The sequence below is a fragment of the Myxine glutinosa genome, chromosome 4 (genome assembly GCF_964187855.1).
Source record: "Myxine glutinosa chromosome 4, kmMyxGlut1.1, whole genome shotgun sequence".
NCBI classification, from domain to species: domain Eukaryota; kingdom Metazoa; phylum Chordata; class Myxini; order Myxiniformes; family Myxinidae; genus Myxine; species Myxine glutinosa.
The window spans coordinates 71,652,216-71,665,692 of record NC_136264.1 but is presented as its reverse complement, the minus strand read 5'-3'; the positions used below and the strand labels follow the sequence as shown (position 1 = coordinate 71,665,692).

Here is a 13,477-nt window from a genome sequence, read left to right as displayed (position 1 = left end):
TCAGGGGACGCTTGACACGATAGCCTGCTTGAACCAGTCGTTGGTTGACTAGCCTTCTGGATACAGGCACATTTGTCAGTTGCTGCCACTCAGCCCTAAGCCGATTAGCTGACTTGTTACAGCCATTGCGGACTAACCGGTGCAGCTGGCTATCATCTCTCCTTGTGGTTCTGCGGGGACGTCCTGGCCTCGGTATTGGAGTAGGGACACCCCTCTGAGCATTTCGTTTCAGGATCTTTGACACCTGACCTTGAGTGATGCCATACTGCCGAACAATAGCACGCTGTTTCATGCCGGAATTTCGTAAAGCCACCACTCCATGACAAACAGCATTGACGAGTTGACGGACCATCTCCAGAGGAAGCGGCAATAACTTTTGTAGATGTGCAGCAGTTGTTTTCCACTAATACAGAACGCAACAACCCTTATATACCCGATTGTGAAGCCAATCGTCAAATGTACCTGTCCGTACATTTTGTCACACCACATGTGATATAATCCTGTTATTGACTTCTTGCTGTGACAGACAATCAGTGACATGGTTCTTTTATCAAAGAAATCACCGAAGCATAAAAGAAACTCACCAGATTGATATACTGAGTTAAGAAAGTAAACCCAAGTCAAGAAAAAAAAAATATTCCATATTAAATGCCAAGTCTGTAGCAGGATATCTCAAAAAGTTGTGGACGGATGATTTTGCTTAAATGTGATTCTTTATTGTGATTTTCTGGTCTACTGTGGGATATAAAATGTAAACTGTTCACCTGGTGGAGGTATGCTCTCTACTGAGTGCCGTTCTAGTTATCACTTGTGTTGTGACCGCCTAGTTGCAGTGTGAGACTGATTAATTCACTTGTTGCTCAAATTGTTGGGAAATGTTACTTTTCCAAGGTTACCTTTTACCTTTCCAAGGTTACCTTTCCAAGCAAATGCTACTTTTCCAATGTTACCTTTCCAACATTAAACTGGACATTTCTCAGGTCCAAAGATAGTGTCCTTTGACCAATACGGCACTTTCAAAATGATGTAATCTGCCCGAAAATGCTCGGTGCGCATGCGCAGAAACCGCAGGAAGCTGAAGAGTTCGGGACAAAATCGTATGCATTAGTTGTCTGAGATAAGAATCTTACTTGGAATGGCTCACCAAGCTGTTGAGCGAAGCTGGAAATACTTGGAAAAGTATCTGAGAGAAAGGGCTGTGCCTCTGCACAAGGAAAGACCTGGATAACTTTCTCAGCTCATCAAACGGGCATTTGCTCATACTGCAAACTGCCAACCAGGTGAAAGGCCCAAGTGGAGGGATGTGTGTTGCACAAACTCCCTACAGATCTCTACTAGTGAATAGACTGTGTATCTGGATTAAATTCTTCTGAACACTGATGAGTAGGACATATCTGGGGCTTGTGTATGTACAGGGAAAGTTTAATTGCATGATGATTTTCCTATTAATCATGTTGGGAGGAGGAAGGGGCTATTGGGGCTGTGAGGGCTGTTGTAAATATACTAGTAAAACGCCCGTCAAATATGTCTGGGTGGAGCAGTTTATTTGACGTTGCAGCCTTGTGAGCGTGCCAAAGTCTGAAGCCTCGGCCTAGTGTCAGGTGTGTTTTTATCTTCTCTATTTATAAGACATCCTATGGATGTAAGTTAACACTCGTTTTACTCTGCATGCTTTGCACATCATGTGCAGCAAATTGCACTGCCTTGTATTTATTGTTATTTTTAAAAAACGCTTCTATACACCACCCTTGAGGCTCAGTTTGCAAGCCACTGTCTACAATTCAAATAGAAGAGGCATAATTCCTCTTTTATGGAAAATGTTTTCGAGTTTGTTTGATCATCAAAAGTAGACCGGAGTGAACACATGTTCGTGTTTAAAGATTGGCCTTTAAAACTTATCCTTATGAAGGGGGAAAGACGTCTGTACAAACACACAAACTGCCATTGTGTTTTATTCAGTAGATTGTATATATGGTGCTGGGGCCACAAGAAAAATTATACTAGTTTTTTTTTTTGCATCTATTGCTAAAAGAAGAAGCTTGTTATAGTTATATCCACGGCCAATCTGAGAATGTATTAACATTAACAACTAGAACGGCACTCAGTAGAGAGCATACCTCCGCCTGGTTGGCCATATCGCTCAATGGTGAAGAATCACTTTAAAAATTAAATAATTATCATATCCGAATCCATATTCAGATCTTCACCAAAATCGAATCGGTCTTGTCACACATCCCACATGTCCACCATGTTTCGTCCAAATCCGTCCATAACTTTTTGAGATAGGGCCAAAAATGATGCATAGCAGGCTATCTCCCAATGGTGAAGAATCATTAAAAAACATTCTAGTAGCCGGATCCGAATCCGGATCTTCACCAAAATCTAATCATTTCGTCCGTGTCACATGCACTACCTCTCTGCCAAATTTCGTCCGAATCCGTCCACAACTTTTTGAGATATTTTGTTCACAAACAGACAGGGGTGAAAACATAACCTCCACCCACCTTTGGTGGCGGAGGTAATAAATGGTATGAATCACATATACCTCTCAATTAGGGATATTTCTCTTTCCTATATTTCTGCGAGTCCCATTTGCATTCAGGAATACAAAAGTTATGGTTAACCATCCTGAAATTGCTACTCTTTTGTTTAAATGCTGAAATTTATGTTGAAAAAGAAAAACTATTTTATTTACAGTTTCAGCACGAGCAATGGTAGGTTAAAAGTGCCCGGCGAGCAGAACCAAGTAGTGGAAACACACAGTGCATATGAAAAAGGCCTAGGAATTGGCAATTTTGTGTGCTTATACATCTAACAATGTGTTGCTCAGGGTAACCATTATCAAGCAGAAAGGCTTTGCGCTAGATTTTTGCAGCAAGCTTTTCGCACCAAGCTTCACCTTGCAAGGTGAGCAGGTGGTCAGTGCTCTATTCCCAGGGGTATTTGCAAGATCGCAAGGCGATCTTGTAGTGAGTGGGACGAAGAGAGTCCCATCGTCTGTAATGTCTGTTGAAGGTAGTCGTACGGTAGTCAGGAATCCATATGCAGACCTCTCGACTCGCACGTCTATAAAAGGGAATGCGTTCAGGTGCTCCATCTCAAAAGTGAATTTGAACATTGGAGTGCTTTGAGATGTGCAGGAAAGTCCGTTTAAATTATTTAGATGTAATCGAAGACGGTATGTGAGATGACAAAAAACTGAAACTTATAAAGAGCTTTGCTTGAAGGCAGCAATTGAGCATGGCGGAGGTTCAATTTAAAGTTTGGGGGTAAATATCCTCCCTCAAGTGGTATTGGAATATGACTGGAAATTGATGGTATATTGATTGCAGTAAGGTAGAACCAGATTTAAATCTATCTTTCTATCCCTTGTGGTGCAAGATTTATTGGTCCAAACTTCATTTTGCAGCAAGGTGATGATCTAAACCACTCAGCTGGAATAATTCAAACTTATTTGTAAAAGAAATAAGAAGCTGTCCAAGTCTTTCAATGCGTGGAATGCCCTCCACTGCTCTCCCCACAGCATCTCTCCCCCGTAGTCCTCTCCTCTCACCATTACAGGTGCCTGGGAGGGACCATCTTGGTCCCTCGTAGGTCTTGCTCCACCCCTTCCCCTTTACCGGGGTCCAGCGACTCCATCAGCCTGATACTACAGCTCTGGTGGCGCCACGATGGACTGGGATTCCCCACAACATCACCACTTGGCTCCTCATGGAGCCCGAGCCGTAGCACTCTCGTGATCTGGCCCATGCTCATATCCTGCCAGCCCCTGTCTGCCTGGTGCATCCCAATTTACATGGTAGGAGGAGGGAGGGAGAGGTGGGGGAAGGGTAGGGGTGGAGATTTTTCCCGAGGCCGGCCACCTTAACCTCGCCCTCCTCTTCCCCCCAGTCCGAATTCAGCCAGGGGACGAAGTTCCTCAGAGGCTTTCCCAAACAACAATTTCATGGCTTCTGGTGCCAATTTCGGCTTGGGACAATGGAATCTTGGCTCTGCTATCATGCCCTTTTACAATTTCCATGAGCGGCCAGCTTTTTATGACTCTCCTCACCTAGATGGCAACAAAATCAAAAAGTACCAAAAGCAAAATGGGCTCAGGTGGACTCTTTTCCCTCGTTAGCCTTCCCTTCTCCAATGGCGATGACATTCTATTTTAACCCTGTCTGGTAAATACACATCCCGTGAAAGGCAAGTTGATGAATCCGAGCCCCCAGCCGATCCCCAAGGGGTCTGACTCAAATACCCCAAATCCTGATCCAACCCTCACCTATGCCAGTTCGCATATGTCGGCAGATGCAGGCTCGAACTAGCATGTCGCAGGCTAGACTGTCGATCTGCACACCACAGTGGTGTCCGGTTGGCACATCGTGGGGCCTAGGAGCCCCAGCTCGACCCCTGCATGATCTAACCGCACCTCCACGAGCACTGTCTCACACACCCCTGGGGTTGCTTCACAATCTGCAGGGGCTGCTTGCCTATCAACCCCGGTCATCCCTTTTGCTGCTGATCTCTCGTCTCCTGGATGGTCTGTCTTCCCAGGCCGGACGACATCCACACCAACATGATGATGCTGCAGTACATATCTTTAACTTCAATGCTCACTATTCCAAATTTATCTCCCAACTGTTGGAGCCTCTCACAATTTTACTTTAACCATTCTCATTAATTCAGCTCCATTGTAAATTCTGGTCAGTTTAATTTGATTTCAATTTTGTTTAATTTGAGCACCTGTATGGTTAATTTTATTTTCCAAGTTTGTGAACATCTCCATTTTGTCATTACTCGATCCATTTTTTTTCAAATCTTCAATTATTTTTATTCGCTAGCGATATCCGTTCCCTCCATGAGTGAGAAGATTTGATTTCAAAATTGGTATAGTATCCCCACCCTCAATACACCCTCCCTCCAACAGTGGTCTGTGGTAAAGTGCTTGCACTATTCCATGTGTACAGATGGAATTTTCAAGTCTCCCCACCCTTGTTGGGTTGTGGTGGGAAGGGGGGGTGGGGGGTGGAGGAGGAGGAAGGGCTCCATGTGAAGCTAGGAGTGGTGGAGGTTGCCAATCTAATCTCCTCCCTGTTATGACCCACCTCAGTCCACGTGCGTCAAATGGGGGAGTGTGACACACACCTACAACTACGCACGTGTCACACTCCCCCCCATTTCATCGATGACAGCTGCCATTTTCTTTTGCTCTGTGGCCATTTTCTTTTTTTCCCACATGTGGTAAAATCCGGGGAAGTCTCTTAAATTTTCAATAAGGCTCTTTGTTAAATTATCCCTGAGGAGTATCAGGTCCAAAATTCCACTCTTGTCTACCAGTTGTTGTGTCAACAACTCTGCTAAGGTGGACCCACTGTGCCAAAGCAATGTGCTTCGCAAATGGCCGAATTGTAGGGAATCATGTTTGAGTGGGTCGTGTGCTTATCCCCCAACCTCCTCTCTCTGGTCAGAATCCAAAACCTGATGGTCTCGTAAAGTGAATGTTTGACAAATTATATCTCACCCAGAGATTAACCAAAGCAGGCTGAAACGGTTTGAGTGTGAGAATTAATCACGGTAATCAGGCTATATATGTACTTATGGAATTAGAACGGCACTCGGTAGAGCTCGTACCTCCGCCAGGATGAACAGTTACGTTTTTATCCAACTGATAGGCCGGATATAGATCTGGACCTGCACCAAAATCTATTTGGCTTGTTCTTGTCGCCGAACCAAGTCATCCTCCTCGTTTTTTTTCATCATCCATCCACAACTTTTAAAGATATTGTGCTATATGTGGTTTTAGCCCTATCACTAAATTGTGAAGAATCACTTGAAAAATTCTCTCATCCAGATTTGAATCTTCACCAAAATTGAATCAATTCTTCCTTGTCACACAACCAAACTATCCACCAAGTTTCTTCTGAATCCATACACAACTTGTTGAGATATCCTGTTCACTGACAGACAAACTGACAGACAAGGGTGACAACATAACCTCTGCGCACCTTCATAACCTCCGCCCATCTCCCTCTGGGAAGTCTACCTGAATGTTGGTAATGACGGTATCTTCTTTCCGATTGCTGACTTCATTAAATAAATCGCCAAGCTTGCAATGTTCACACAAGGTAATCCAACAAGGTTCAGAGCCACTCACTGGCAGGGATGATCAGGGACGTCAGATAGGATTATCCAGTCCACAGACCTTCCATAGGCCTTGCACGGCCCCACGTTGTTGGAGTTTTTGCAGTACGGCTTGAAAAATATCAACTTTTTGGGCGATTTGATCAGAAATTCTTCCAAATCTTTCATTGTGCAGAGACACACTCTTTTGTTGCAGGTACATTTCCAAGTATTTTCGGCTTCTTTTAGAACCTTTGAGGGCCAATTTATGTTACAATGCTTATCTGGCACACGTGAGTATGTCATTTTGAAAGTCGTGTATAATGAAACTTGATTCTAACTTCATGAATTAACCTTCATACGTTAACTTAAAAAAAAATAATTAAACTTACATTTATTCCATTGCCCAACTATTTCTGCTGTGGGTAACCTTGTAACTAACCATTGTGCTGGGTAGTTATTGTTCATTTCACAAATAACCTTGGATTGTTTTACAACCCAAGCATTTAAAAATTATTATTGGCATTTTTATTTCCCTTGTTACTTAATTTGTCAGCAACGTAAAAAAAATTTTTAAATCCTGTCTCCAATCTTTTTCAACTTCCTGATTAAATGAAGCGATATGAAGATTACTGTTTTGTTGTTGTTGCTTGCATTAACGTTTTTTTCTCACTAACTGATAATGCTGCTTGCTTTTTCATTTTGTGGACTAAATGGCTCCGTCGCATCTTTAATGGCAACTAACCTGAATTTTAAATTAACTTCTGCAAGCCCCTTGCACCTGCTTACTAAACTCTTACCCCTCTCCAAACCTTATCTTCAGGATTGGGTCTGGCTGACGCTGATTATCAGGATGGCTCTTCCCCAACTTCTCTGTCTTCAAGTGGTGACTCAGGTCAATTATCTTCATATTTAACTTATTTAGTTGGGTTCCTCCTGATACTCCAATGCTGCATTTGGTCAGTTATATGATTTCAATTACCATCACCCCTTCCTAAAATATTTTTTTTCTGTTCAGTTTTTTTTTCCCTTTATTTTTATTTTTGCTTCCTAACGACTTGCTTTATTTTATTTTTGGCCATTATCTTTGGTTTCTTGAACAATCACTGGTACTTGTGAGCAGAGAGCTATGTAAAGGTCATTGCAATGTGGGACGTTTTCTTGTCGAAATTTTTTTGTTGCATCATTTGAGTCCCAAGTACTTTATACAAAAGTATTGGATTTGATACAGTGTTACAAAAAATAATTCGCAATGAATTGTTATTACCTCCACCACCAAAGGTGGATGGAGGTTATGTTTTCACCCCTGTCTGTCTGTCTGTCTGTTTGTTTGCCCGTTTGTGAACAAGATATCTCAAAAAGTTGTGGACGGATTCGGACGGCATTTGGCAGAGATGTAGCGTATGTGACAAAGACGAAATGATTAGATTTTGGTGAAGATCCGAATCCGGGGAGGAGGGGGAGGGATGGGGAGGGGGGAGGGGAGGGGGAATAGGAGGGGGGGAGGGGAGGAGAGGGGGGAGGGGAGGAGAGGGGGGAGGGGAGAAGAGGGGGGGGGACGTACCCGGCATTCCGTGTATAAACAAGAGGGGGGAGGGGAGGAGAGGGGGAGGAGGGGAGGGGAGGAGAGGGGGAGGGGGGAGGGGGGGGAGGGGAGGAGAGGGGGAAGGGGGAGGGAGGAGAGGGGGAGGGGGAGGGATGGGAGAGGGGTGGGAGGGGGGAGGGGAGAGGTAGGGGGGTAGGGAGGGAGGAGGGGGGAGGGCGCGCGAATCGTCGAATCAGCGTGCTGCTCTGCCACCGATTCAGATTCCGTGTATAATATTCCTCGCTGAAAGAAATGAGAGATGAAAGAAAAAAAAACCTATGTGGTGTGAATGGCAATGTTCCTCGCTCAAATGTGAAAAAACACAATCGCGCGGCAAGGAACATCACGTGATCGCTCTGAGCGATCGATTGCAACTCTGCGTCCTGTCGTGGGCGTGGCCAACGTGGCCTCATGCTCCCAGGTGATTGGCTAACTCGAGCTCGAGAGAGCCATAATGCGCTACGTTATGGCAAAAAATATGGATCTAAAGATGAAAGGGGAAAAAACCTATGTGGTGTGAATGGCAATGTTCGTCGCTGAAATGTGAAAAAAGGCAATTGCTTTTCGATCTGAAATACGTGCGAACGCGTAACTGAGTTAATGGTGGCAAGGAACATCACATGATCGCTCTGAGCGAATCAGCGCGCTGCTCTGCGACCGGTCAGATTCCGTGCATAATATTCCTCGCTGAAATGCGCTGAGGTAAAAATATGGTTTAAAAATATTATGAAATCAATTTTTAGGTCGGCCATGTTCTTACCAGGCTCAATGGCCATGTCTGTGCCAAATATCAAGTACGTGAGCCTCTCCGTTTAGGAGTCTATCGGTAACATTACACACACACACACACACACACACACACACACACACACACACACACACACACACACACACACACACACACAAACTGTGTTTTATAGATATAGATGTTATTTCAAAAAGTTATGGATGAGTCCAGATTCGGCCTAACAGTAGGATACAAAACATAGACTGTTCAGCCTGGCAGAGGCATGCGTTCTACCGAGTGCCATTCTAGTTGCTTGCTGTTGTTTTATATTGATAATTCTATGATCATTGATCATACTCTTATCATTCATTGTAATCTTGTTTCTCCTCGACTTCTTTATTATCATTATCATCTTGGTATTACTTTTGGCATATCATGACACAATCAGGAGTACCCTGGGGGAATGGGGAGGGGCGGGCGGGAGGTGGCTTTGACATGCCCCTCCGTTTTGGGAGTGGGGGTGGGGGGAAAGGAATGAGGAATTTTTTCCCCGTGAAAAGAGTGCTTCATAACCTCAGTATTTCCCAAGTAAAGGAGGAAATTGTAATACCCTCTGCCACCAACACCAGGTGGTGCTATACGGTACACATTTACGTAGAGAATTTACGTCCCTCTCCCGCTCCCCCACACCCCCACATGAGGCTGCAGCCATATAGCCTATGTTACCCCCCAGACAAAGTTGTATTTGTATTTGTACTCCGAGTAAAGTAGAAAAGCGTTTATAGCTGGAGTACCCGGCGTTGCTCAAGCGAAAAAGAAACATTAACATCTATCTATAATTCCAGTAATGTGTGTGTGTGTGTGTGTGTGTGTGTGTGTGTGTGTGTGTGTGTGTGTGTGTGTGTGTGTGTGTGTGTGTGTGTGTGTGTGTGTGTGTGTGTGTGTGTCTGTGTATGTCTGTGTGTTTGTCTGTGACCGCTGTTTCTCGACGACCACGGGTCCGATATACTTGAAACTTGCCAGGTATATTGCTGGGGACCTGAGGATGTGCCTTTTCAAGGTTTCATATTAATCGGACAAGTAGTTACCGAGCTATGTCCAAAAAACGATTCAACCAATCAGAGAGCAGCGAGCTATCACGTGTGCCGAACGTGGCGAACAGACTCTGCCTCGGACGGCACATTTGAGAGCGTATTCATTTATTTCACGTTGGCAAACTATGTTGGCGTTAAACTATGTTTTAAAACTAATTAAAACTAATTTGCGATTCATCGTAACTGCGATATGCGACCTTCCGGACAGTCAAATGAGGACGTCACTTCCGGACTTACGGATAGTCATAGTGACGCTGAACGTGGCGAGCAGACGCTGCCTCGGACGGCACATTTGAGAGCGTATTCATTTATTTGACGTTGCAATCTGTGTTGATTGTTGTAAGGTACGATCGATTGTAGTACATACATATTTATATTTTGTACATATTCATTACGGGCACGTCACGGGTACGGGTACGGTACGGGTACGGTTCCGGGTACGGTTACGGGTACGCCACGTACGGGATCCAAATCAGAATCCATCACGAATGCCAAATCATCATTTTACCTTTTCATTGAATATATGCTGCTGAATGTGCCGTTGATCACGTTTCTGTGTTAAGTATGATGACGTTCAGGAAGAAGAAGAAGCCCTACCACCAATTTTGACTGCTCCCGGAATTGTTTTATTGCTCGTGTTCAAATGTCTGGTGATTGTTTTGTATTTATTTATGCGAATGTGTACTTGTATATAACTGTCATTAATCAAAAGGCTTTGGCACTATAGAGCGATTTCTTTATTTATTTATTTTATTATTATTATTATTATTTTTTTTTTAAATCCCAAAAAACGAACTTTTCTTTTTCCAATTATTATTATTTGCCTAAATCACTCCCAGGCACTCACTGATGAACCTCTGAAAGTGTGATGAAGATCCGTTCAGCCATCTTTGAGAAAAATGGCGACACAGACAGACAGACCAACGGCTCTCTTATATCGTAGACGATGGGCGACCGTGCTTCCATTCTCTTTGTCCCTCTTGTACTGGGGCGGTGTTACCAGGACCCGTTTATCCCATATGATGTTTTTTTACATTTACTGTCGTGGTAAAATATCACAAACAACTGACTGTCTGTTTTCCATTCCATCATAATCATCTTCACATCCGTTCAAACTCTTATCGGGAATTTTCACAAGACGACTCCTCCAGCTCTAAAGCTCTGAGTACTGTCATTGATAAACTTTTGCAACTTAGGGTAAAAATTAACTTTCCACTGACTATATCTCTAAAGAAAGTTGAGCAATTTTCTGCAGCCTTTCAGGGTATTGCATTATGTAATCGTCGTGCACTTGGCACACCTGCGTTTAATCGTACCCTTTCTTCCGTTCCATCTAATTTATTCTAATACTTCCTCCTGTATTGATTTATTACTTACCTGTGACTCAAGTTGAAGTCAACGCAATCACCGGTAACTTTAAGAAAACGACCTCCACTTCATCCAGATCCATCATCTTTGGTTGTTTCTTTGCTTTCAGTTGTCTCCCCACTCGTCGTCGTTCATTGTCAATGTATAGCACAGGGAAGACGGAGAGTGAGACGGTCTTCTCAAACAGAGTTGTGTGAATTTTTGGAACTACTTTCCAGATAATTTTTACAGTAGGCAGTGTAAATGCAGTTAAGACAGTATTTGTGAACTATGTTCAGTTCATTACAATAACTATCTGAAGATGTTGAGACAAGCTATGTGCTTTCAGCATTCACCTTGTAATGCTCCACAAGCAAGTAAGTAAATATCACAATGGCTTTCATTGTTATACTGAAGCCTTGTGTTGGCTTAGCGGTTCGGGTGTCGGCTTGGGATCCTAGGATCCTGGGTTCGAATCCCAGTCAATCGCTGAATTAACACCAGGGGGGTTGACTCAGCCTGTCATCCTTCTGAGGTCGGCAAATTGAGTACCAGCTTGCTGGTAAATCCCTGTGTGTCGCAAGAGGCGACTAACAGGGTTGGAGGCAGGAAGGGCATCCGGCCGTAAAACATTGCTTCAAAAAAAATGGGACCACGGTGCCAAAAAAAAGGCCAACCCCCGCCCTGTGGGGAAAAATGGCCTCTAATGGAAGTTGCTTTCATTGTTATACTGATGATACGCAGATTTACTTTTCCATTCAACCCAGACATGTGCTCTCTTCCACTACTTTGAATTTCTCTCTGCAATTGCAATGTGGATGTCAAGGTTTGACCTAGGAAGCTGAACCTGGGGTTAATGAGGGCACCCTGAAGTTTTGCCTGTGCAAGTTTAGTTTGATTATATCAAGTTTTGAATAATGTTTTTTTCACCCATCTTGCCAGTTTCTTCCTTTGGGGGCAGATAGGCATTGTGAGCCTTTTGAAGGTGACTGTATGTTTAGGCCTCAGGCTTCAGGCCTCTGGTGTCAGCCTATGTCTCAGTGCGTTTGGAATTATCTGAGCTATACAAGCGCGATGTATTATATATGCACATAAGCAGTAGTCGTGCTTTTGCTTCATGTACGTAACTCAGGTTATTTTTATTTTCGGGAGCGATTGAGGCAGCTATTTGTTGCTTGTACACTGCCCAAATAACGGGACTTGTCAGAAGAATGTGTTGCATAATTGGAACAATATCGCCAGTAGGGCAGGTACTCCGCTGGTCTGTACAATGTTGCTTCAACCTACTCTTGCTTTAATCACAACTGGAGCTATGGTTAATATATATATATATATATATATATATATATATATATATATATATATATATATATATATATATATATATATATATATATATATATACAGTGCCGTCAGGAAGTATTCACACCACTTGACTTTTTCACAGCCTGAATTTAAAATGGATTAAATTGAGATTTTCTTTTGTCACTGAATTCGAAAAAAATGTTAGGGAGACCATAGTACCTGCACTGCTGGTGTTGTGTTCCATCATTGGTCCGTTGTGCTGTGTCCTGTCTCCTTCCCCCCACCCCCCTCCTGTCCCCACACATTTCGTTATGAATTTTCATTTGCAAATAGAAGATGTTATCTCCTGGCTATTATTAGTCTCCTACTGGTTTCACATGAAGTGACTATAGGTTTGCTCTCTGGCTATCTGTCTGTCTGTCTATCCCACCTGTGGTTTTTGTCCCCCGTCGCACCGCGGAGCGAAAGGGGGACTATGGTTTTCCCCTCCGTCCATGTGCGCGTGCGTCCGTGCGTGCGTGTGTCCATGCGTGCGTGTGTCCGTGCGAACGTGCGTGCGTGCATAAGCGAAGGACCGAATTCTAATTTTGTGTGTGGGTGCAACCCACGTCAAAATCCAAGATTGGCCGCCGCCATGTATGTCTGACGCCATTTATGCCTGAACCTTGTGAGCGGAATATCTTGAAAAATAAGCGAAGTACCAACTTCTAATCTGGTGTGTGGGTGTATCTAGGCACAAGGAAGAAAGCTATTGAAAATTGGGTCGCCACGTCAAAATCCAAGATGGCCACCGCCATGTATATGTCTGAACCTTGTGAGCGGAATATCTTGAAAAAGAAGCGAAGTACCAACTTCTAATCTGGTGTGTTGATGTATCTAGGCATAAGGAAGAACGCTATTGAAAATTGGGTCGCCACGTCAAAATCCAAGATGGCCGCCACCATATATATGTCTGAACCTTGTGAGCGAAATATCTTGAAAAATAAGCGAAGTACCAACTTCTAATTTGGTGTGTGGATGTATCTACGCATAAGGGAGAACGCTATTGAAAATTGGGTCGCCACGTCAACATCCAAGATAGTCGCCTTGCATCTTCCACTTTGTCAACTCGCATCACTTCAACGATGGGGGACCTAGGCGTAACGCTTGTTCAGACTTTTTTTTCCCCATACACTTTAACATATTCATCTGAAACTTGGTACATGGCTTTATTATAATAAGTTGCAGAACAAGTTCGAATTTCAGAGCGTTTCGTCAATTTTTCACAGTTATGCCCTCTTTGGACTTGGGAAATATCACACTGGTCGGGGACAT

At 43.6% G+C, this 13,477-nt stretch overlaps 1 protein-coding gene across 2 annotated transcripts in view; it reads left to right on the top strand.

Annotated features, from left to right (window-relative positions):
• The window catches only part of LOC137424750 (SEC24 homolog B, COPII component), a 125,702-nt gene that overhangs the window by 10,579 nt on the left and 101,646 nt on the right, over window positions 1-13,477 (top strand). The window contains exon 3 of one of the 2 annotated variants that reach the window (XM_068112515.2): window positions 6,929-7,000. The exons of the other annotated variant lie outside the window; for it this stretch is intronic. Coding sequence (XP_067968616.2) covers window positions 6,929-7,000 — 72 coding nt within the window. The remainder of the gene's footprint in view (window positions 1-6,928; window positions 7,001-13,477) is intronic. 2 annotated transcript variants of the gene reach the window in all.